The sequence below is a fragment of the Haliaeetus leucocephalus genome, unplaced genomic scaffold (genome assembly GCF_000737465.1).
Source record: "Haliaeetus leucocephalus isolate CR32 unplaced genomic scaffold, Haliaeetus_leucocephalus-4.0 Scaffold2, whole genome shotgun sequence".
NCBI classification, from domain to species: domain Eukaryota; kingdom Metazoa; phylum Chordata; class Aves; order Accipitriformes; family Accipitridae; genus Haliaeetus; species Haliaeetus leucocephalus.
The window spans coordinates 9,137,366-9,163,850 of NW_010972438.1; the positions used below are offsets into that span (position 1 = coordinate 9,137,366).

The following is a 26,485-nucleotide window of genomic DNA, read 5'->3' on the forward strand; positions in this document are numbered from 1 at the left end:
AAAATGCCTGGTGATATATTCATTTTTTACACAGATATAACTGAAAAATCCATTTTCATTTTGATTACAACATAAAAACGAACATAGCTTTAAATTCAACCCCACTGTAATCTTTACCTCTGTCTGGACGAGGTAGTTGCGCTGTGTCCTGATATGTTTCAGGAAACCCAGGACATTAACTGTGCTTTTGTCTTTTATCTGTTGCAGCATACTGTCTATCACAATGTAGGTACCAGTTCTGCCAACACCAGCACTACAGAAGACATAAGAGAAACCCATGTAATACAGCCAGACCAAAGTAAATGTTCACAACAGCAGAACAGAACTAAGCAAATATTCCTGTTGACAGACTTTCATTTCCCTGCTAGCCCCAACCATGAAAGTTTCTAAACAAAATATTTTGGGTTTCTGGGAATTTTACCAGGTATATATTTCCTGATCTGACACCTGGCTGGCCTGTTGCCACTGCTGTTGTTTCTGGTGTTGGCTAGAGGAAGCCATATGGAGATCCACCCTATGCCAAACTGCTGCTATCCCGGACCACCAAGGTTGCTCCAGGCTGTGGGGCTCCCCTGGTTGGCTTCAGTCTTGAGGTAAGGCTTAAGATTCACACTGGAACTGTAATCCTGCTCTGGAAATGCAAGCAGTACCAGCACTACAGAAAGGCGTAAGAGGGGGCTAATCCTGTGGAGGCAGGACTCCTTGAAGGGGAGGAGGGCGGTCCTGAGCCCAACAGAGAGGGTGCAGAGGGAAACTCTTCAGAGCTTCTCAGTTTCTGCTCAGGAAGGACCTCTAACCCCCATCATCCTGTCCTCTTCATTACGGTGCTGTACAGCCCCCTCACACGCAGTGATGAAGACCGCATCCCTTAATTCATTTAAGGGAAATCCTCTGTTGACTGCAAGCGCTGGTGAATGTGAGTGGGGCTCAGCGGCAATCGCACGTCCAGGTGTCCGTCTGTTCACACGACTGGTTGCCAGCAGAGGTAATCCTGCCCTGCCCTGGCACTGAACGGCTTCGAACAAGGAACTGCACAACCCCATCGATGCAGTGCTCGGCAGCTCGGTATCATGACACAGCGTTTTGCTAATGCAGCTGGGAAGCTTTTGCATTGGAGCTGTCTTAAGATGTAGGGAAAGCAAGCTCCTGTCTACCTGCGCTCCACGGGGCTGGCACACTCCGTCTGTGTTAATAACTTACGGCGTTTGTCTTAGCTGGCATGTAAGAGCGCATGCTGTGCATTAGGTATGCTTGCCATGAAGTAGTTAATCACCCGTCGTACCTGCAGTGCACCACCACTGGTCCCATGTCCGGGGTTCTGGCTGCGGAGGATCTCCTAACGAAGGTTAGCACAGGCAGAGCGTACTCTGGCACACCCATGTCAGGCCACTGAGTGTAGTGATACTGAATAACCGTTCTCTCGTTCTGCCGCCCTTTGGGGTTTCCTTTCTGACCCTGCGTGCAAGGTGTGCACAGGAAGAAGAGAAAGATTAGGGAAGAGGAGCATAGAAAGACAATCCTACTGGCTTGCTTGGCTGAAAAAGTGCTGGATGCTAACAGAAGAAATCTTCTGCAGCCCTGCCTCCTGCTAGGTGGAGACAGAGTTCACGGAAAAATACAGTGGGAACAAGTAAAAACAGCAGTAACTGTGACGCCAAAACAGGAGTGAACTTGAGAAAAATACAGCCTAAACCTTTTACCAGGTTCCTTGTAATCCTGGCTTTGCTTACTTATTTCTTTTCCACCTGCTACTTCGAGTTGCCTATGCAAACGCTGAGTTTTGCTCCTGCGTGCCTTGCGTCCTACACAAGCCAGGAGGCATTTGGATGGGAACAGCGAAGGCTTTACTCACCTTTTTCATCTTTGTGTTCCTGACTGTGAAGCGGCGCACCGTGTAGCAGGCGTGAATGTTTGTGCTCTTCAGCGTGACGATTATGTTGCCATACTCCTCGCTGTTCTCTGACGGCCAGTACTGATCGCATTTTCTCTGAACAAAGACAGAGTTGGGTGGGTTGGCTAAGGGTTTGAGCTGCTTCTTTATATTTGTGTTTAGAGCTTTTTAAAAAAGTAAAATCATGGCTAGCTATGTATCCCTCTGTTACATTAGTTATACATCAATATATGTCATCCCAAACCCATTTAAAACCAAAATCTGCCCACGTGATTTGGGGAGGTGGTAAGGACCAACTGCTAACAAACTAGAAAATTTCTTACTCTTCCTTTTTCAACAAGGTTTGTGATCATGACAATGATTCCAGTATTTTGTTCCCAAATCATCCTCCAGAAATCTTCAAAGGTAGACTTTAAAGGTCCCTGGGTAGCAATGTAGGCTTTTGCTTTGTTGTAACCCTTCAAAGAAAACCATAATGCCAAGTGAGATGAAAGCAATATCATGGCAGACATATTAATATTTTAAAGGTAACAAAGAAAGGTGCTTCTCTCATTCAGAATAGCGAGGAATTTGTAGCAAAAATATTAGGTGAAGTTGGAAAACACAACCACCTCACAAGTGGCAACACTTCCTCCTTGTGGAAGAATTCAGAGTTAGAGAAGAAAAAACAATTCGAACAACTTACATCGACATAATTAGCATTAATGTAGTCACTGTGCTTAGAATCTTTTCCTGGTAAAGGCCTTAGCTTCACCCTGCTGTGATCATCTGCAGGATAAAAAACAGAGCAGAGAAGCATTAAGGAAACACAGTGCAGAACTGCAGGTAAACATCCCATTTCCTCGGTATTGGAGTTGCCCTTATTAATACACGGAAGAAACTGGCCTTGGACTGGAGTCAAGGGGCAGGCGGGAGTACCTGTTCTTGGTCATCTGCTCATGGTAGCAGGTCCTCAGGCTTCACATCCCTTAAAGTACGTGGTTCGTGCTGGGACAGCTTCTCTTTAAAGGACACTGGAGCCTCAGGAGCACGATCTCTAGGATCATCCACACCACTCAGAGCAGTGTGATTCAAAGAGCCAGGGCACCCCACAGGGCTGTGTAACACCACGCGGAGACACTGGCTCAGCTCTCACAAGCAGTAAAGCTGCCTTTGCCTGGCTCAGTGTCTGAGCTCATTATCCTCCACTCGGTGCTGGGCTCAGACAGCTCTACTGGCTCCGGGACCTGAGTGAATGTCCTCACTCCTTCCCCACCCTCATCACACCAAGCAGACAGACTTTAGGGCACACTCTTTAGCTCCTCTTTTTGTTCCACTCCAATGCTTGACTTTGGCTTAAATCAGAAAAAAGTCGCAGTCCTCCTCCTGCTCCTAGGCAGCAGCATTGGGCTGGGTGGCACTTCCAACACATGCAGAGACGAGACGTGGGCTAACTTTAAGCATGAAGAATCTGGTTTCGGTTGCCTTCCTTGAGCACCAATGGGGAGAGAGAGGTTCCTCCAGGGGCAATCTGGAGGACTAGAGTGCCTGCTCCAATTCCCCTCCAATGGTACTTCTCTCTCTGTGCCTAGAGGGACCAGACATCTATGTCTAAAATCAGAGCTGGGACAACCGCAATGAATCCCCTTGGCCCAGGCCACAGAGCAAGTCTTTTACAGGTCTGGGAATTGGTCCTCAGCCGACACCTTGATTACTTCTGAGAATCTGTTAGAGACATGCGTTTCCTTCCTATACCCTCAAAAACATTCAAGATTTATTGCAATGTTTATGAACATTGTGAACTTTTTATCAGAGGCTCTCCATCTTTGTTCCTAAACCACAGTGACTGCTGCATCTGCCATTCGTTCCACATCAGAGAACGATATGGAAAAAGTTACTCCATTTCCATCTCAGACCCGCAATAATCTGCATTCTAGAGCAGAGTCCAGATTTGCAGTTCTCAGAGGAATACAGGCAAAGCCTGCACTGTGCTACAAAGATCACTGTTTGTCCAAGTCATACACACAGCTGAAGCAGTTTGAAATACAGCAGATTCACTCTGTAAGATTTAGCACCTTTGGGATTATGAGGGAATCCCAGGGATCATCAATAAAACTCTCTGCTCCGCCATGCACTTCCCTTAGGCCAGTTTTCAGACATTAGTGGGCAGAAGAGCTCTGATCATCCATTTATCCCAGTTATTCCTCCACAAAATTTCATACCAAACTGATTCTTCTAAAACTACACTTGGACCAACAAACTACAAAATATTTTAAAACAAAAGCTGGAGTGAAATCCTGGCTCCAGCGAAGTCAAAATGTCCACTGCCTTTAGTAGAGAAATGATCTCCCAGCCACACTTTCACATGTTTATTAATTACTGTACAATAACGTAACTTGAAGCCATCTGCCTTTTCCAGTCACACACAGACACACTGTGAGAGGAGAGTGCCTTTTCGGGCTGATTCATTGTGCTTACTTACAGGCTAGGATGTTGATGTATCTGTTCTTGTGCTTGTTGTCGGGGTGGTTGGAATGCTCTGCAGTGATGTTCATGTCAGCCGTACAGCGCTGCACTTCCTAGGCATAAAAATTATTCCAATGGAAAATGTGGCAGTCCAAAAAATTTAAGCTTTATCTCCTTTTGCAACAGCTTACAGCAACCATGTTTAAAATATCGATATGTTAATTACTGGATTGAACACAAAGTTCTTTGGTGGTGTCCTGCATGACGTGGTCTGCTTAAATCGAGCCACGTTAGCTGCTCCCTGGTGTGCAGTCGTGCTCCTCTCCACAGACTTGGTGACAGATGACCAGCAGTCCATCCATCTTCTGGACTGCATCTCTTGTGATGCCCCCCTCCGTCCCCTCTTGGGAAGGGAAGACAGAGTCCCTCAAAGGCAAGAGTGGCCAGTGCAGTGTAAGAAACTAAGCACAAACCCCACTTCAACAGAAGCCTTTGACTGCTCGACAACTTACCCGCTTATAACCTCTCAAAACAGGGTTTCTGACATTTGAGTTTGGCACTGACCTTTTGTTAGCTCTCTACAGAGAGATGCCTTTTATAAAATATAAATAAAATAGATCTCTGAGGATAACAGCGAGTGCTTTAAATACCACTGCTTGGACACCGATTAACAGCCCACGATATAGTGAAAAAGATAAAAGGTTGTATCCACGTGTATATACATTTACAAAGCAGAAAGAGGCCAGGCTTGCCAAGGTGTTCATGAAGCTAGAGATGCAGATTTCTGCCTAGCTGAGGCTATGGGTTAGATACCTAATTCCCATTGATCCTTCTAGTTCTTAACCTACCCCTTACTTACACTGTCCAAGAACAGAATACAGAGCTATTGAAATGGGGCAATGGAGGGTTTTTTCTCTATTCCCCTCGGCCAGACTGTCCTAGAGAGTTACACACTTCAGAGACAGTCTCGCGAACTGAATCACTAAAACTCATGTGCGATACCACCTCCAAGATACATTTTCTTGTGTCTATCTAACCACAATCTTCCTGAAAAAGCTAAATCCCTTTTTATCACTAGCATAAATACTCTTATTTTAAAAACACATTTCTGAAAAATATATCAATGTTTGGAGTTTACAAAGTTGTGGAAGACACTATATTTATTCAAATCTTTTGTGAGTCCCAGAAATTGCACCAAACAGAACCAATTTCCCCCAAGGATATATGGAGAAATGCCAAATTACTTTGTACTTCAGGCTTTAAAAATAACAGTATAGAACCTGCCTAAGAGGCAAAGTCATTAGGAGCTCACAGCTGCTACAAAGATCACAAGCTAAGTGACAGAGAAAAATTATCAAGAGAAATGCTATACAAACAGCAGATGTAACAGAGTTCAGCATTATGCAGACATTTCACAAAGGACTTGCATAGCAATTTTGATATCTTCCCCAGCATTTACATTTTAAAAGTGCAAAGTATACTAAAACCTTGAACGTTTTATAGCTTTTATATCCGCATGACACTCCCAAATAACAATTGCTTCTCTCTCTCACCCCCCCTCCATAGGGAGAAACATACTACATTCAAGGAGACAAGCTGAGCAAAGACAAAGAAGAATCAAGCAAAACTCTCAGCTGGCCCTAATAGAATTTTCATAGTTCCATTTCTATCACAGAAATAAAAAACACATTAAAGTGTGTGCTTCCCCTAATTCTGCCTGTCAGCTCCAGTAAGCAAGGGACTTCTGATTACACAACGGGCAGGATCAGTTCAGCCTAAGTCATAACTGGAAAAGCAGCACTACTTACATGTTAGGTTGATTTAATGTAATTTTGTTTTACCTTTTTTTGCATTTAGAAATCATATACCACCACTGCTGTACCATTGTAGGTCATTCCTAAAAAATAATCCCTCGCTTCTGAAAAGCCTCACGTCAAACTCTACACTCCTGCATCATTACAAAATTCTTTTCTAGAAGTTATTAGCATTGAAACATTTATGCCAAATGCTGTAGAATTTAATTCAGATGAATCCAATAAGGTTCTGTGGAGAATGCTCTAAAAACTTATAGAATTTAATAGGGAATTACCTCCCTGCTAAGGAATTTTCTCTGACAGTTTAAATACTACATAGTAAATGTATCACTTTCTATTAAATTCTATAGGATTTTTCCATAAGGGAATTGCTGGTGAGGTTAATCATTTTAATTAACCTTTTTATGTTGATGCTGACTGTTTTCTCAACTGTACATGTTCCCAGCTGGCCAATATAAAGTTAATAGAAGAGGAAGATTAAGCTAAGACGGTGAAAAACACAGCAATGGAAAAGAAGGTCTGACGCTGTGAGAGCTGATCGTCTGAAAATGGCTTTTCAACACATAACATTCTAAATGATTTTTAATACTCTGGAAAGCTGCTATAATGGTGGATTCCTATATCTGCGCACTGCAAAACATAGCAAAAGGAGACTGCTAAAGAAAAGCTCCCTGTTGCCAATGCACCTCAACTCTTTTTGTCTTTTTAAAAATCAATGTAGAACAATAAAAGGCCATTTTGACTTCACCCCCGCCTCCCTGTCCAGGACACAACCAATGCTTTGGGATGCTGAGGTTGTCCAACGAGAAGGGGCCTGAGGACATCCTCCAGCTCCATGTTTGCCGCTGACAAAGTTTGGCTGTGCTGCACGGACAGATCAGGCTGAGAGCAGAGGGTGGTTATCCACGCTGCCTTACCCTCCCAAGTGCACCTCTCCAAATTCTAACAGCAAATTACTAAACCACAGGCTCACCCCACCAGACAGTAAGGCATAAGTTAACATTCCTTTGTTATTAAAGTCAAAAGTGGTTGTCTTTCATCAATGCACAAAATGCTGCAAGAAGACAGGACTAGTTGCAGCCTGTTATCTATGCCTCTGTTCAGAGTATTATTTACCCTTTGGCAGAAGAGGACAGCCTGGTGTTAATAAATACCACCCTGGAGGAAGTTCCAAAAAGTCACCATCCTAATTATGCCATTTTACCACATTTATGTATATTACATATTTACTTTCCCATTGCTCATGCAATGAACACCCTGGGATTTCTAAATCTTACCAGCTACCAAGTCTTTCATTTGCATTTAAAACATCACCATGATTATATTATTATTATAACTTAAGTTTGCTGCCAGGCCACCAGGTCAGGTCTGATGCCAGGCTGCTCACTGCAGCCTAAACAAACTCTTCTCCAATTAGCACAAAACCACTACGGGCACCTTTGGGGGACAGATAGCATCCGTATCACCACATCCATAATTCATCCACAAACTTTTCAGCTCTAGAGTCTTTTCTTCAGCTTTCCTTAATCCCACTTAGTCTCTTCCACTGATTTTAACGGCGGCTGGCTAGCACACTGCTGCTCCTCACGTTTAACTTTGCAGAACACATTACTGTCCAAAGATGAATGGATACAGGCTCTTATCCTGTCCTTTCAACTTATCATTGACAACCCAAGAAACCAAAGTACATGGTTTCAATTGACTGTTAGTTACTGTAAAAAGTGTTCTAGTCTATGCTATTATGGCTAATTTACCTTTTAATTATATTGTCCATGCTAATGCTAATTGGAATTTGATACACCCAGGTTTAACGACCCATTTTCATTGCCTTTCTGAAACAAGTTACAGATTAGTTTCTTCTAAACTTCAAAGAATTTCCATTTAAGTGTAAAATCAAACTGCTCCAGCGTCTTGCTGGCAATATAAGGTTTTGAGCAAGAATTTTTGCCACAGTGACTGAGCAGGAACTCAGACTCTTGATTTGGCCTTACGCAGTGCTGCTGTTGTTTCCCATTACTTCAGTCTGATGTCCTAGCAGGGGCTGAACTGTGAAAGCCTATGAATAGCAATGAGGAGGAATCATGAACAAAGAAAGGACCCTAATCTGAAGGACTAAATTAGAGAAGATCCATAGCTATGTTTTGATATTATTGTGATACTTCTCAGCATGAAAGCAGCTAGTTCTTCCACCCCTAAAACAATTTTTGATCTATTATTTTAATCCCAAATTAGAGAATTCTGTGGTAGTGCTCTTGCTGCTTGTTTTATCACAGCAAACACGAAGACGGCATACCAACAGAGACAGCAGATAGTATTTGAAGATATCCCACAGGAATAGTGTAGATTTTTGCGATAATTTAGCACTAGTATAAACTCTCCAACGGCACTCAAGAGAGAGGTGAGCTGGGGACAGCCTAGAAAGAAGGGGAAAATAAACAAACCAAAAGAACTCAACAGAGGAATAACAGTGGAGGAATCACGAATAGATAGCTTAAAAATTCCTGTAAATGAATGAGAGAGGAGGGGATGGTGGAGGACCGTTTGCTTGCAGGATCCTGCCCTTCATTAGGCAGGGAGGTGTGAGAGTCCAACCGAAACCTTGCGTTGCCCATGTGTGGCTACGGCTCCTCTGAGCGGGGCTTCCAGGCAGAATCTTTCGGTATGGCTGCAGCACTATGGTTAGTAACAGAAAGCCCAGATATCTGAACTTCTTTTATTGCTTCTCTTCAACTTTATCTGTTAATTCACAATGCCAGTTTCTTAGGGTAGGTCAAGCAGTGAGATAAGAATGGAGAACTCCAGGAAGACCCTCTTCTAGAGCAGTCCTTCCTCCTCCAGCTTCACAGTGCCGCTTCCCTTTGGTTGCAGTACAGCAACGCACAGGCTGAGAATACCTCTAATTATGGCAGTTTTGGGCCAGGGTTATAAAACATTTCCCAGCGCAGTAATGTCTGCTAGCAGCATGCTTTTGAAATGGCATCTTTCTACTGCCAAATTCCTTGGTGTAGATGCAGTTATAAGCATGTGTCTGGTGTAAGCTGTGTCTAATCTGTAAGGGATGCCAGTATAACTATGCAGAGTTTTTAGTGTCTCAAGAAATGTGCAAAGTGCAGCGTTATCTGTCTTCAATGCAGCCCTTCACTAGAGAATAACATTCTGAGGTCACTGGTTAAAAAGAGCTACTGACCCCTGCCCCAAGCAGCAGGAACCATGAGAATAACGTTAGCAAATCCCTGCCACATTGCTGAAGATATAGATTTATGTTATTTTCTTATATTTCAGGACATTTAGAAGAAGGTGCCACTGGAGTATAAAGATATTTTCAATTTATGTGATGAGGGAGCTAGACAGCCTGCCTCCAAGTTCAGCGAGCCTGTTCAGACTCCAAATTGGCAATGAATCATTACACTCACACGGCCACAGGCAGGAGAGGTCTGCGGAGATTGCACTCACCCACTCTAATCGCTCCCGCAGCAGCACTGACCAACCCACTCCAGAATTAGGGAGGAAGGAAATAAAACTGTCTGATCTCAAAAATCCAAATACTGCATTGTACTATAAAAATTCATAGTTAGCTTTGGGGATGGAGGGTGATTTCTTTCCTTAGTGTTCCTTTCTTAGAGCAAAAGGACACCACTACTCAAAAAACTTACTGTGTTATTCCAGTAACTGGCCAGGGGGAGGGAGTGAAAAGGTTTACTGTGGGAGGTGGCACTTCACACTCTTTTTGATACAAGAATTTGGAGGGCACATGCCCTATATAGTCAGGCTATGAGGGGAATAGAAGTTGACAAATGTGACATCAGTTTTTAAAATGAGATCCAGAAGGGATTTCAGGCACTACAGCCCACTAAATCTGACTTCTCTGTGGGGCAAACTGCTAGACACTGTAATAAATAGCAGAGCTAGTGAATGCCTCTAACACACTGTGGAGAGGTCCCTGAAGAAGTCTACAGGTAAGAACAGTCTGGAAAAGAACAGTATTTGGATTTCCAAAATGTTTGTGAAAAGACCTCTCAGAAAACATTACTTAAAAGCCTGATCTGGCTTGGAGCAAAAGGAAAACTTGCCTTGTATACCAACAGGTCAGAGGTGGGACTCACCTGCCCAGGAATTGTCAGTGTTCAGACTTCACCAGTGGGACCTTACAGGGACCTAACCTATTCGTAAATGGACTGCAGAGGAGACAAAGTATGTTCATGATACAAAATTATTCAGGATAATTAGAACAAAAGCTGTTTATGAAGGGAAGCAGAACAATCTCGCAATACTGAGTAGCTGAGTGATAAAATGGCAAATGAAATTCAATGTTGATAAATGCAAAGTGATGTACTTGGGAAAAACAACCCTAACTATACATACATACTGACAGGTTCCCAATTTGCTATTGCCATTCAGTGACAAGACCTTGGGGTCACAGCTGATAGTTTTCTGGAGGTGTCAGCTGAGTGCTCAGTAGTTGTTAAAAAACAAATAGTATGTTAGGAAGAAGGAAAGTAATAGAAAACCAAACAGAAAACATCACTGCGCTCCCACAGAACTCTGCAGTAAACCCACTCATTAAATACTGTGCACAGTTTTGGCCATCCCATCTTGAAAAGGATATGGTAAAGGCAGAAAAAAAGGTACAGAGGGAACAAATCATCATAAGTCTAGAATGGCTTCCTCAAACAAACAAATTAAATAGTTTAGACTTCTTCAGATTTGAAAACAGATGATTAAGGAGGAATATGAGGGAGGCAGACAGAATCATGTGAGGCATTTAAGTGAACAGGGATGTACTTTGTAATGCAAAAACTAGGAGGCACCAAGAGAAGTTATTAGGCATGAGTTAAAAGCAAAAGGAAGTCTGTTCTTGTGGAACAAATTGTAGAATTCATTGCCATGGGATGCTTTGGACACCAGAAGTCTAGAAGGGTTCAAGAGGCAATTAGAAATTTATGGAAGAAAGGTCTATCAAAGACTATTAAACATAATGATGCCAAGAAAATCTCTGGCTAGACAAGGAGTAGATATAATCTCTGGCTCAGGAAGCCTCTCAGTCTCTGTTCAGTCTTGCCACCAAACCCTGCCCCAGTGCTGCCCTGTTAAAATGTGGTGCCTCAGCCTGTATGCTATAGCAAGAGGGTGCTGGAGCTGTCCGAGAGCAAGCCAAAAAACCTCCTTGAACTTTTTTCAGTATTAGGTTGAACAAATTCCAAGGTAGAAATCAGAGTTATATCAGAGACCAGAACTGGCAATGCAGGATCGTGGACTTTATTTTAAAAAGTTATTTGTCGTTCAATATTACATTGGGCCCTGTATTTCTAGTTTATATAAAAAAATTGAAAATTCATAGGACTCAAAGGAAATCTTAACAATTCTGTATATACAAGAAAGCCCAGCTATCACCAGACAATAAAGCTGGCTACTTGCACTATGATTACCCAAAGGCAATAAGGATTCATTTTGGATGTACTTTCCAAGGAAAGATTTGTGAGTTCAAAGTCCTTTTTCCTCTGCACATAAAACGCTTCCTAAGTACATTCACAAAATATTTACCTGTAATTACAGCTCATTTTAAGAGGAAGAGGGACTATTCACACAGTTTGCTTTCAAAGGAATCTTCATGTAAAAACCAACTCAATACAACCCACAACACACTGCCAAAAACACAGGAAGAGACTTACACCAAAAACTAGCAACAAACAAATGGAGAATGTTTACCTTCTACATCGGGCAGAGCGTGTGTGTGTCTAGCTTAGTCTTTCCTTTCACAGGTTCCACTATAAATCTCCTGCCACAGAAATTTCTGAAGAGATTTTTGATTTTTTTTTTCCTTTAAAAAAATCCCATGTGCTGGCTACCTTTGGGAAGACTTATTTATGCTGTAGTATTGGTCACAGTTTTTCAGCATCTCCTTGCCATCCTCTTCTCTCTTCTTTTTAGATGCAAGAAGCAGATTTTTTTGTAAAAAGCTCATATGACTGCAGAACCTAATACCTCTTTTCAGGAGTTCCCCAGGCATGAAGGCATGATACGGCTGTGGTACCTTCCACCCAAGGCTAGCAGCCTTGTAACATTGGGTTTTCTGTTTCAGCTGGAATCCTACTGTTTCTCCATAAAACATTAGCTACGTCTTCACTGTAGCTGGCAGATACAATTCCAGGACATACACCATGGCTGGATCTGACCAGACATGAGAATGTACACCGCTAGCCACTTCCAATAGCTACTGTATAAATGTAACCTCAGGATCCTCTATTCCTCAGCCACTTTCCAAACTGGGATTCTGATCTCAGAGTCAGTTTAGGCACCTGAGAAACATTTTACCTACAGGCTCTGTGAAAAATCCCGGGTTTCACTCCTCTGTCCCATCGCTGTGAACCATAAGGAAGAAAATCAGGCCCACGAGGCGTCAGCAGGGCAGAACACAAGCAATGAAAGGGAGCTGGATGGTTTATCCCAGACAGTGATTGTCTTGTTCCTATTCCTTCACCTTACTCTAGGAGGAGACCTCATTTACTCTTTAGGAAGCTGAGACGTCAGCTATGGAGAAATACATCTGGAGTAGCTATACTCACTTCAAAGCAGACGCTCCAAATTTTAAGCCAGCACGGAGAATAGAATTTGGCACACGCAGTGCAGTCGGAGGAGTTTAACTTCCCTTCAGAGGGGACCCTGTGCTCCCCAGAACAGGACTAATTGGCCAAAGCTATCTCTCCGACTGGCTGCCACAGTGTGGCACTCGCAGCAGGGAGCTCCAGGAAGAAGGGAAAAATAAGGCTATTAGAGCAGTGTTTTTCTTTGCTAAAACATGGGCGGAAGGTGTCCAACATTTGTTAATAGCAGTGATTTTGCGACAGCTGAAGCAAAGCCTGCTTAAAGCCAGACCAAGTTTACAGATGTGTTGCTGATTATTTTGAATAATTAAATGGTGTAAAACCCAGCTGTGATGAATAGCGCTGGGGTCGCAATTCATAAATAATTGAGAAGAGTGAGTCGCATTTGATCATCCTGATCAAATTCTACTCTCTGGAGAATAAATGTTTGTCCTGAATACCATCAACATTGTTAAATGCCTCAATATTCCTGCTCAGCCATCCAGCCAGCAGTCAATTGAACTAAATCACTTTAACACCTTACACATTTGCCTTCCTCATGAATACAAAATGTTTCTAACTTACACAACGGTTTTTGGGCATCAGACAAAGCAGCCACTCTTTATAGACAGTAACCAAACAGCAACAATAAATGTTTTAAATGATCCCATTAAAAAAAAAATTCCTGCATACAGTCTTGTCTTTACTGCAGTAAGCAAAGAAGCCGCAGATATTAGGCCACCTATTTTGGTTCATTGCCTTGTTTGTAAGCAGAGCTGCCTCTCTGATTCACATGCAGCGCACAAACACACCTCCTTTTGCTGGTAGGAAAGCCAGTAGCACATGCAGTATCATTTCCTGGGGCTCCTCCTGCTTCTCAATATTTCCAAAAGTTCAGCAGTGACTGTGATTAGACTGAATGAAAGAAATGCCTAAAAACTAGCCAGAGAATACTGACTTGTGCGTTTTAAGGCCTGACTCTGCAGCCCGTCCTCATACTGTGTGATGTTTATCATGGTTGCACAATATGGGTTTGGTAACGCAGAGGTGGCAAACTACCTTCACTTCATTGGAATTACCTCCAATTTATACCAGATTTATAGGTCAGAATCTGTCCTAAACAGGTAACAAATGCATAACAGGTATGCAAATTTTAAAATAGTCAGATTAGATAAATACCACCAAGTAAATCCTGAAGCCTTTCTCCTTGTTTTACTGGAACAAAATAACCAACGACTTTAACAGCAATCTTTCCTGGCTGAATGGAGCATGAACAAGGACTCCAGGAACTGACCCATAGCTTGGGTTTTCATAAAAGACCAAATTCTACTACTTTTACTCATAGTGAACACTATTTTACTCCCTTTGGGCTACTCAGGGGGTACGTGACTTCTCGGTGTGACTAAGAGGAGCAAATTCTGGGCCAACAAGAGTAAAATAATCTGCAGATTATAAGAAAAGCCTGGGGTTAAAACCAACTCCTTGTATCTTCATGTTGTTCATGGGGAATTGCAGGCAGCTTTTCCAATTTAATAAAAACCTAGGAGGGTCACCCCTTAAAGGCACCTTAAAGGTGGTGAGAAAGCATCTGTAAATGTCCAGTCGCACATTGCTCGTACCTGGTGGCTAATTGGTATTTCCCTATTTCTTCTGATACATTTGAGCACTGCATTTACCTGACATGGCAGCATCACACAGATGTCGCATGGTCCCTAACTATTAATACACAATTAACTTTAGGAAAACAACATTTTATTGGTGGATCATTAAATCGTACCTCAAAGTCTTCCGAGAACCCATGCTGGTTATTAGAATACAGCTCACTGATGTGTTTAACGAACTGCTTGACTGGAATTGCTTCCATATCATCTGTAGAAAGAAAGAGATATTCAGAGTTGCTATTTGTCTCATACATAAAACTTCAGGAGAGAAAGTCTTCACTCTATCACTTAGATCTGAGTTGCCAGAGGCAGAGCTAGTTCAACATGCAGTAATAAGAAATCTTGATAAATCTGACCAATTTTGAGGTAAACTCTTCATAAACTCATTTCTAATTCTAAGCATACAATTACGAATACTGAAAGTCTATTCCCTGGGATGCTAATTTACAAAGTCCAATTGAAGTTCAAGGATCATTTAGTTCTTGTTCACAGTTTGAAGATGTCTGTGGATAGGATGAAGAAGCCTCCTCTCCTTCTACTTTTTATAAAAAACAACAGAAGAGACCCAAAATAGGAAAGTACAGTTGACAATTGCCCCCAGTAAGTTTCTACCGGACTGAACAGAGACACAGGCTTTTCTCCTGCAAGTTATTAACTTTTTCCTTTTTATACAATGTAGAATCCAAATGGACTTGCCATGAAACTGTCTCTGAGCAAAAGAACAGGCAACACAACACCCACGCTAATTCGAGCTCTCTCTCATGCCAGACACTATTCATAACACTGAATATGTATTCCACCGGACCATTTGTTCTTGCTCAGCACAGTGCAAATTCCACCCAATATACCAATAAATCACCCACAGACATTTTCTTAAAAGAAAGAAGACAAAGGCTTGAATTGAATTAAAGACAAACAAGACTGTTTCAAGCACCTGGGACTCCAGACAGATTCTAATAAAGCTGGGGTGTAGGATGGCTGCCTTATTTCTCTCTTTCTCTCTCTCAAAAAAGGCCTAGATGTTGTTATAACCACCACTGCAGTTGGTGGAAACACTGTGCTTGCCAAGATTCATTAGTTAATATTTTCAGTCTGGCATTTAGAAAACGTAAATTGCTATACAACTGTGATTACTTTCAGCATGTGAAATAATCTATTGCCTGATGGCTACTATTGTCTGATTGCATGATTTTATGGCAATACTCTGGTATTTATATATTCCATTTAATATTCTTCTGAAGATTGCATCCAGTTTATGTTTACTCCCAGTAATTCAGTAGTGTATTTTTGCTCCCATTTAGCAGCCATATGGTTTGGTGCTACAGCTGCATTATAATCTGGATTCTTTTCCTTTTAAACATCTACATTATGATAGAAAAAATCCAAATATTTCTACAGATACTTAGCAAAATTTAACGATAAATAAATAGATGTGACATTTACTGTATTCAGAGTGAAAGATCTTTGGCAGCTAAAACCTCTAAGCTGTCACATATGCTTTTCTTAGCAAAGGGTATGAAGATCTGTATGTGTAAATGAGGTTCTACTTTGGCAAGAGTTTTATAGATCCCTGACAATCTGATTTCTTTCCAGCTGATGGCAGTTAATATTGACCATGTCATTACTTCTCTACTCTTATTTTAACAGGTAACGCTCTAAGGTGGCTTTTTGCATCTATTGACATTTTCAGATTTCAATCAGGTCTCTTCTATTTTATTTACAAGAGCCAATTGTTAAAGATACGTTTGCAATCTGATCACCTCCCAGTATAGTAATGCTACTTCAATTAACCACATGCTCATTTACTGAATAATACAGAATTCAAAACATTTGACAAGTGTATGCTCAGCTTAGCAAAAAGCTGCAGCATGCAGAAAAGCTGGCACTTCAAAAATATTTAAGTGATAACATTTATTCTATGTAATATTGAGAACATCATCATCTCATAACAACATTTGTATTAATACTTTTGCAGCCAAGACACTTGAATGGAATGATCTATAGGAACAGCAGTCAGTAGCAAAAGCCTGTAAAACAATCTATCCTCTCCTGAAAAGTAACCCATACATCCTAGATTTCCTTGAAAATAACTTGTGCTATGATAGCAATTTCATATACTCTCACAAGGAAAGTTCCATAGTTATCATTTGTTTTTTTCTTGAGTAGTCTAGCTCAACTGAGACCAACCGAGATCAAGGATTCATTGCAGCAGACCAGTGTGTCCAATTTAATTTTGCAGAAGGCAGAATTTAATTTTAATTGTGATCTGTGAGCCAAAAAATACATTAGAGATAACATGCTCTCTGGTCCATTGAATTCCCACCAATTTCAAGGATGGGTCTGCACCAGAGATCCATGGCAAAATATGGTTAGTTTTCTTTTTATCATCATCACTGCACAGTGGCAGTATGTCTCCACCTTTATAGCCACTGCTAATTCACCTCTCTGTTGTTCACTGTCCTTTATTGTTTCTCCTCCCTTTCTCCTCTTCTGCATTTTCAATTCTGATTCCCTCCAGAAGCCTTAGCCCAATGCAGTTACTTATCCTATTTGATAACATGGGCAACAATTAAACGTTAAATACATTAAATAGGAAATACTGTTGACGTATGAGCTCACTGGGTGAGAGGGAGCTTATGCCGCTGAAGCTGCCCATAAACTCAGGAAAACTTTCTTGGAGCAAATGTAATTGTTACCTATTAGGAAGATTAAAATCACACCCACAAATGTTAGAAACTCAAAAAAACGCTTACGATTTCCAGCTTTCAAACTGCTGGGATAACACGGTCCTGCTGACCATGCAAGACCTGGCAGCTTCTGCGCAGAAGCCAGGCAGAGGCCACCCCTCGAGGGACACGCGCAGCCCAGAGGGGACAGGCAGCCCGCAGCTGGGCAGGACGCCGCTGCTTCCCCCCTGTATGCCCACCTTGCCCTCTGCTGATAGCCACAAGGAAGCAGCTGTACGCAAGATACAGGCTATTACACTAACCAGTGAAACAGAAAAGCGTTAAAGTGATTTGGGTCTGTATTTTGCTATTCGTGACCTCCAACTCCAAACTCCCACCCAGGAACACAAATTACTTCAGCTGGGGTATATGCATGCTTAGCCATGGGCGGCTTGTCAGACCTCCGGTAAAATATGTACTAATATACTCAGCAGTCTTGAATGATATCTGCTCTGACGTTATCTGAAGATGGCCGTGACCTTCTCAAAGAAAACCAAAAGATGTAGCTAGATGCACAGAATACGCTTTTCATCGCACAATCGTCAGTCCAAAGGCTTTGGTTAAGCCTTCTTTCCATCTTAAGACAAATAGACTTCAATGACTATAATTCTTTTAGTCGATTGAAGAGATTAATGGAATCCTATAATGGCTAATTAGGAGCTCTTATAGTTCTTCTGCACATATTCCCTTTTGCACCATATACTTTTTCCCATCCAAAAGCTAGAGCAACATTTGATATTGTCAGTATGATGCTTACATTCTGCAAGAGCTACACATTATTCAAAGAGAAGAGGGAAATGTTTTAATAACGTACCTTCACCTCTAACATCACAGATATAATTACAGTTCTGTCTAGCTTGGTTTTGCCATCTGTTTTATCAGTGTCAATAAAGTGATGCTGGATTTACTTCTCTGCAAAATATGAGCTGAATCTGGCACCATACTAACATACTAACCCTTTGTGTTATGCCGAGAAAGAAGTAATCTGAGATGGACAGGGGCAAAAGTCTCCAGAACCTTAAAATTAATTGTATATGTGTTCATTATTATTAATAATATAACTTACAATAATATTCTTTATAATCAGACACTACTGAAGCTGACAGGTAGGGGATATGTTTAATCATTATGCTAGATATTTAACACTTTGGTGGAGTTCCCATCTTCACTTTCTGGTCCAAGACAAGTGCCTGAGAGGAGTATCAAAACCACAAAACCGAAAGGGAGCACAGTGGAGCTCATTTCCTGCCACAAAGGGAGAATGCCAAGATTAAAGTCATGTTTGCTTAAAAAAAAGATTGTAGAGGAAAACCTTTACTTGCACCTCATTTTTTAAGAAATGGCAATCGACAATGCAGCCTACTCGATACATTCCTTCAGAAGACAGCCACCTTCAAAAGAAGCCTGAAATGTATAGAAGCACTGAAGTTCGAGCAGGGTTACCTTTAAAGCTTGGACAATTAGCAATCCTACCCAGAAGGATTTTCCTCTGTCTCCCACTTAATAACCTGCCTTTGTAATGTTAAAGCAATAGGGGCCAATTTCAAAAGAAAAATGGGATATCATATCAGAGACAACATTTCCACATAATAAGATCTCAGATTCATTTTGATTCATTTATAGCCTGAAAGCTCACTGGATAGTTTAGGGGCATTGGATTGGAATAGATGGGTTTGGGTCAGGAATTAATGCAGAAGGTCAAAATCAAAGTGCTTCCTCATATTATCTTTGTCTATTTTGGAGTTTTGGTGTTTCTGAAGACGAGACGTTTGACACACATGAAGAAGTCTCGGTAAGAAAATTCTTCCATGTCTTTCACTGTGTTTGTAAAGGCTTTCTGTTTTTCAGCTATTACCTTACCCAGTCTATTAAATCCAATATACTCCATGTATCTTATGCCTTACTTTTAATGTGAAAGCTTATTCCATTTGTTTGTTAGTCACTGCACTTCAGTCTCTCATTTGCAAAGCCACCTGGATTCATGTGCCATAGCTGCCACGTGGCTTGGCCCATCTGCTCCGACAGCAGCCACTTACTGCACCGCTCAGCAGCCCCGTGCCATCCCTTGCATCTCAGGAGCACCTCCATCAATTCTCAGCGTGCTCTTCACAGCTGGCTTCAGCCAAAGGACGGGGGGATTCTCCCACTCCCTTCTCCCTGCCTGCAGGGCTGAGCAGTGAACTGAATCAGGCTGCTGATCGGGCTGATGAATGTAAGAAAGGATTAATTGATTTGCAGGGAAGGGGAAGAAGGATTAGTTGTCAGTGGGGTAGACAGGTTGACCCTACTCATTACCGTGAGGAACAGTAAAGTGACAGGGAAACCGCCCCTTCTGAAGGTAGCACAAACCTAACCTGGCTTATGACAATCGTGAAACCAGTGACATTGTTAATTACATTAATCCTGGAGAGTCCACTCTCCATAGCGTATCCTCACAGTTCTCATCTTCTACAAAAAAGTTTTCCCGATTGGAAAGCAGTATCTACCAGTAAGCTTATAGTAGGACTGGATTTGAGCTCTTAACTCACTGAAAAACAACTTATCTGACAAATGATGTCCCATATCCATAGCAAACAAGCACCCTTCTGTTCCCAGCAGCACTCGACCCTGGGATGTTGATTCATCTTCCACCCTCTTATTCTCCACTGCTGGAGAGAACATTGAATGCAATCCCAGGATTTTTTTTTTTTAATATATTTATTTTATTGTTAACCACATTCAGTGGGGTTCATGGATTTCTATTTTTTACAAAGAGGGATGGAAAAACTCCACAAGCAGCTGGAATACCTAGCATCAATATTTGGGATGCATATTACTTAAAACTGAGTCTAACAGCCCCTCCATAAGCTACAATACGTGTCGGGGTGAAGGCTGCAGAGCTATAGCAAAAGCTTGCCTTCACATGCAGCACTGTAACCAAGAAGCCACGTGGAGTGCATTCCAACAGATTAATTTCCACGACCAGCAATGGGGCACTCGTAGCCCAGATTTAAGTAGGATCTATGCAGCTGTACCACGCAATATGAAAGTGCACACAACACACAGAACTAAATGGGGATGTAAAGCCCAAGTACCTCTGTATTTGGCCTGTCTCTAGAAAAGTGGCTGATCATAAAGAATATTGCAAGGATTAATAGCATACCCTTGGGTAAAATACTGCTCCAGTAGAGGTTATTGAAAAACTCCTATCAACTCCACTAAAATCAGGTGTTCACCTCTACAGACAAGCTTAGACAAAAATCTCTGAACCTACAGATTGAGTGTATACTCTGAAGTGCACACACTTACAGGGGTCAGAAACTTCACATGCAGCTCAAATTTTGGCACTGACTGAATTTGAAATGTTTGAGCAGGCAACTCCACAGCCTGCCCTAACTCCTGCAAATACTGGACTCCACGACTAATTCCACACGTACAATTGGGTGGTGCCCAGCTTTCTTCAAACCATTTTAGACTTAATGCATTTGAATTATACACGTTTATATAGTCAGAGCCTTTAATTCTGCAGTATATTGGCTTTCCTTGCTTAACTATTTAAAATAAGGATGCAACTGAAGCCATTGTGTTTAATTTGGAATAATTAATTTTTCTGACTGATCACATTGTTTGCTGTGTTAAAAAATGGTCAGAAATATAAGAACAGTTTTATTTGTATAACATGAGTATCAAGTAATTTATGATAAAACAAAGTCATTAAAAAACCCTTAGTATTGAGAAGGCGTCTGCTTTCTGTGGAGATCATATCTGCATAAGCACTAAAAAAGGCAATACAGTAGGTTTCATTGTAGGAGATCAAACTACCTGCTGAAGCCCTTTAAGGCTGGCATCCTCCTGAAGTCACTGACCTCAGTAATTAAGACAAATTATAAATTGAAATAAGTTAAATAATAAATTACTAAGAGTTGATTATTGGGGACACTATTCCTCATTAATGCTCACATTTTTGTAATCATGTGTTTATCAAGTACTGTTTTTAATAAAAATGCCTTTCAAAGTGAAAAGGCATGGAGAACACTACGAATACATTTGAAAGTCCTGGATAGGTGGACATGTTGAAAGAAAAACACAGAAGTCCTTCCAGCAAGATAATTGCTATCTATTTGTTATAATCAAGTCAAATGAACACAAGGGCAGGTTTCTGATAAAGGGGAGACACATGAAAAAGCAGAATATGAAGAATCACCTGTGTAATATTGTAGCTACATTCATCTCTCTTGCTTCAAGATTTAATCTACTACAATGCTATTAGCCATGTGTCAGTCAGGAATATAAAGATGTTAATGATAAAATTTTATACGTGTCAAAATAAGAGCTCAGTTTAAATCTGCTTGTACAAATCTTAGATTAGGTTATCATTAATTATAAATGTAATAGCAATACACTTCTTCCCTTTAAGCAAAAAACCAATTTCAGTCCAAGAGAATGAAATAATGTGAATTTTCCCTTAGCACAGACATTAAACATGATCTTATTTGGTATTGCCTGCTAAGGAATACAATTTTAATCTCACACATTTCCATCCTCAGGTCCCAGTCGTGCCATCAATTACATACATGCCTTACATTTAAGCACATGGAGGTTCAACTCCAGAGCTCTGCAGCCCAGTGTGATGGCTTTCAGAAAAGGATCTATCTGCATTTCACATGGCCACCACAAAAACATGATTTTGGGTGATTTAGCCAACTCCTGAAGCCTCCGTTACAAGTACCATGATTAGATACCATACCATAAATTCTTCAGTGTGCTGCAGGAGCAGCAGTTTGTAGCAGAGAAAAAGGAAGGTGGATGTTCCCTAAAATACCTTGATGTTTTCTTGGCTTCAGAGGACGGCTGTGTTTGCAATATTGCATTCATGAATTTAATTGAAGCTGAAGATAGGTACAATTCACAATATGGTGCTGGAACATAAATCCGCAGGGAGCAGAAAGCAGAAATAAAGTCTTAAACAGCTGAAGAGCACTACCTCTGTGCTCAGTGAAGAGCTTCATGCCCTTGAGAAATAAGTCCTCAGCTGCAGTTAGCGCCTTTCCTTGTACTTCGCCAGTCTCTAGCACAGAGGATCACTGTGCGCTCCGTACACTGTCACTGTAACGGCCACAGACGTGTCCTGGTGCTCTGCTCTTCAGCTCTTGGGATGCAACCTGAGACAGCTACATCTTAGCAGAAGTAAGATACCAAGCCTCTGTTGGGAACCTGCAGTTTCCTTGTCAAATGAGATATGTCTTGGTATAGTCTCTTAATAGAAACAGTTTGTCACAGGGTGGATGCTAGCAGAAGATACCAGAAGTGCAGAAACTGAGCTTGTGAAAAACACACCAAGTCTAACCCCTGATGTTCATCAGGAAAGGTTGAAGGCAACCATGGTTGTTGAAGGAATAAGGAAGAAGGTTTCAAAATTATGCAGAGATTTAACAGAAGGTAAGAGTTAATAAGATGGACTCTTGATGGGAGTCCTTCTTGTAACCATGAGAAGACAGAGGGAAATGAAGGAGGGTCATGGCTGCACTGGCCTCCACACCCTTGCATGACTGCATGAGGTGGTCAAGATACCTTTTCACTGCAACGTACTTGGCTACTCCACTATCTCCTGGGCTCACGCACCCACACTGAGTCATTCTTGAAGAAGCATAAGAGTGTTTCTCCATCAGATTCTGCCACTGGTTATTTTAAATACAGTGTTCATAAACTCCAATACTAGTTAAAAAAAATAATTTACTGCCCTTTACACCTAAAACTGTGTGTACCTCGATCCAAGCACTGGGAAGTGCTCCTGAGCCTTGCAGCCTGCACACAGCTGAAATAACCGGCATCACATCCGAGACATTTTACTTATACTAAAAATGGTGAAAGACATCTGGAATAATATGCTAAATGAATCATCTGCATTGGCCAGCCATTGTGTTCTTTATGAGCCATGTTTCCCCGGACCGTGGTCAAGACTATGCAGAGCTTTGAGTTTTGCCATAGGGTCAAGCCTCAACTATCTCTGTACTGATCTCACACCAAGTCCTGCTGACAGGAGTGCCACAGCATCTGTTGTGACCATCGGCTGGGCAAGGAACCAGTAAAGCCCCAGCAAGCTCCAGAACAATGTACCACCCAAGAGCAGGAAAGCTCTGCAACAAAGGATAGGAGGAGGAGGGTAGAAGTGGAATTTGTGCTAGTTCCGCTATTTGGTATCATCTAAGTTGCACAGAGGTGCACTTCTGCACTGCTGTTGTGGTGCAGGTCTTGTGATAAGAAGAAAGGAAAACTGTTAAGGGATGCATTTTGTTTTGCAGTGCTGCAAAACACAGCTGCAGGTCTGCAGCTATGATGCTGCTTTTATTCTTACTTATCCAAACCTACCAAAAAGGATCAAGTCCAGAAACATTTTAACCAGATACTGACCCAGCTATGGAAAAAAACCCAAGCCAACAAGAAACAGGAGCTCGTTTGCTGAGAAAGAGATCTTGCCAAGACCAAATGTTATAGTGAAGAGATCCAGGCAAAGATGATATGGATGTGGCGAAAATTAACTGAGTGTGGAGGCAAAGAGACAAGATATGGAGAAATAATTTTGTTGGGCTGAATGGCAGGGAAGCTTCAGAAATCTGTCGTTGATTACAGATGCATTACTGTCAGGCACAAGGCTTATGTGAGTTTAGATTTATACTTCAGTTGTAATATCCAGTGGGTGACTCAGTTAATGATATCTCCTTTGTCCTATGTTTCTCTAGATCAAGCCGTGCAGATAATTATGAATAATGATAATGATTTGGGTCTCAGAGCAAATTTGCACAGATAAGCACACGCCTATGGGTGATGTGGCTTCATGCACAATAATTAAGCACATACGCCATGGGAAGTGAAACAGAAAATGGGTAAAATAATTCCCTTAGAAGAAGATTTTTTTAGATGTTGGACCTGAAAAGTTGCACTGTGTGCCTATTGCAGGTAGCTGGTAGATTGATTTTAGAGTTCATAGACCTGAGAAAACAGAGGGTTTGCCTAAACAAGAGCAGAATGTGGCACAGAAATAAACACAAAAGCTACCTCTGAGCATGCCGACACGTCACGGAGCAGAGCAGTGGCATGCAGAGACACCAGCACCGCTTCTGAAACCTCTCCAGCTGCGTCAGAACGTCGCTGTGCCTGGCTCCCAGACACCTGGCAGAGCCACCCCACACCTGGGCCAGGACCAGGCGACCCAAACCTGCTCAGCTTCTTCCCACCGGCAGCTCACGGCGTGCTGTAGATGGGCAAATCTACTAAGATTTAGACACACCGCTCTAAATTGCCATCAGTGTGGCTGCTTGCTCATAACTGAGAGTAGAAGTTGGTCCACTGAATTGGAGGAGGTAGATGCATGGTCCCACGGGGATCTATTCAAATTTCTTTTGTAAGGATAGGGCTTCACAACCTAACAAGGTTACTTCGAAAAACTTGCTTCTGTGAAAATGCCACTTATATTTTGCTTCTAGGATCAACATGGCAAATAAGACTTTCTCACACCCTCTGGCAGCTTCCAGAGGAAAAGTTCAGAGACTTGTAATTTCGTCAGTTGCAGTCAGTTCAAAAGAGAATTTTATCATTTAATGTTTTTAAGGCATTTCAGTGGGCTGCCTATGTGGGAGCAGCAGCTGACGGCAGAGAAGACTGTCATTTAGCAACAGGTATATGGGGGAAAACAGGCCTCTTTACATCTCCAAAGAAGGAAAATGTTTAGGAGAGCTTCAAGATCTTTCCAGGCAGTATCTCCCACCTTTGGAAAAAGCCAACAAAGCTGGAATTTATCTCCATTAACTTTGAGCCTCATTACAGACTCCCTGTAGAGGTAATAGGCAATAAACATACACAGAGAGGCACTTCCAGAGGGTGATTTGGCTTTTGGTGGCCTGAATAGTTTTATTGTCAGTGCCAAGATCTTCAGGTTCATCAGTTCATTCTCTCTTAAGACCTTCCAGGTATGATTCGGCTTCAGATTAATGCACCTCCATTTGGATGTCTGTATGCAGGTGTCTGAATGTCCATTATATCCACAAAAAGCTTGTAATTAGATTGGGAATTCAAGGGCTGGATTCACCTGTGCATCCAACTAGACTAAACCTCTGCCTAAGCCCCAGTTCTTCACATGCCTTAGAGCTCATCAGCAGTCTTGCAGATTTTTAACTACAAAGCTTCTCGAGGTGTCTTGCAGCACTTGCTCAGCAGGTGCCTTAATCTGCAGTGCCCATTATCAGGGGTGAGCAGCTCTTTCTTAGCGTTACCGAGCCTGAGCAGACCGCAGTGTGCGCTGCAGTGATGGTAGCGTCGTGTCAGTCCCAAAGCTGCTGTGGTCCAACAACTTGGCTGCTCTAGTCATGGGAAGATGTCCCCAAAAGGCAATGTTCTCCTGTTCTCAGTCGCTTGTTGTTACATGCTACAAGGCTGCTGGACAAGCATTAGTGCATGTGCTGGCCTTATGGTACCTGCCACCTGCACAGTTTTAATGGAACTTCTTCAGCCTATATTACAATGTATATGAATGCCAGCCAGTCTTTAATGGACTGACCATCAAAACATACCCTTGAAACAGGGAAGAACCACCATCTCAACAACACAGACCGCAGCATGAAAAGATGGAGCTTTCTGCTGGTTTCTTTAAGAAAAATTTGTCCCAATTACAGCAAAAAACCCTACACGTTGGACAAAGAGACTTCTCTCTGAGGGAAGAATTTCTCTTCCCTCACTGCCTTGTGCTCATAATCTCCCAAGTTTTGACACTGCTCTGCACAGAGTCCAGGTTAGCCCACCCTCCCCTTCCTCACAAGCTCTAAGGAGGTATCACACGAGAGCGGGCATGGTGGGACCACTAAACTGACTGCCAAAACCAGCCCCAATAGGGAAGTGCTCCTCCGGGTTTTAGAGTAGGAAAAAGAGAGTTCTCCACTATTTAGGTTCTTTCGTGAAAACTCATCGCAGGGGGTCTAAGACTAAAACCTCCCATCTCCTGTTACCCTAAAGGAGGAGGAGAGGAAGGATGGCTCCTTGCTAAGTAATTGAGGTGGCCAGGACATGCGGCTTAGTCTGCCACAGAAAAGAGAGGAAATAATAGCATGTTTTCTTTTCTTTTCAGTGGCACAGCATCAGACTGCAAGGCTAACTGCCTAACGTTTTCTGTAGGAATGTATTAGCTAACCTTTCATATTAGTTCCCATGGGTACTTTGAAAGAGTCTTTCTAGAAAGAAGTCACACATGCCTACTGAATAAAATCAAGGAAAATATAACTGGATTCTTTCACTTTTCAAGAAAGCATGTTTCTTCACTGTCTCAGAAACAGCTTTGAATGTGTTTTGGCAAAATGAACCTAATTAGCTGCAGATTGAATCCTAGACCAACGACACA

General features: G+C 41.9%; 1 protein-coding gene across 1 annotated transcript in view; it reads right to left on the minus strand.

Annotated features, from left to right (window-relative positions):
- Nucleotides 1-26,485, minus strand: part of PTPRG (protein tyrosine phosphatase, receptor type, G) — a 412,490-nt gene that overhangs the window by 12,876 nt on the left and 373,129 nt on the right. The window contains exons 15-21 of the mRNA XM_010571016.1: nucleotides 14,509-14,600; nucleotides 4,353-4,449; nucleotides 2,577-2,659; nucleotides 2,215-2,349; nucleotides 1,853-1,987; nucleotides 1,283-1,455; nucleotides 118-253 (exon numbers count right to left, since the gene is read on the minus strand). Of these exons, the coding sequence (XP_010569318.1) occupies nucleotides 118-253; nucleotides 1,283-1,455; nucleotides 1,853-1,987; nucleotides 2,215-2,349; nucleotides 2,577-2,659; nucleotides 4,353-4,449; nucleotides 14,509-14,600 (851 nt within the window). The remainder of the gene's footprint in view (nucleotides 1-117; nucleotides 254-1,282; nucleotides 1,456-1,852; nucleotides 1,988-2,214; nucleotides 2,350-2,576; nucleotides 2,660-4,352; nucleotides 4,450-14,508; nucleotides 14,601-26,485) is intronic.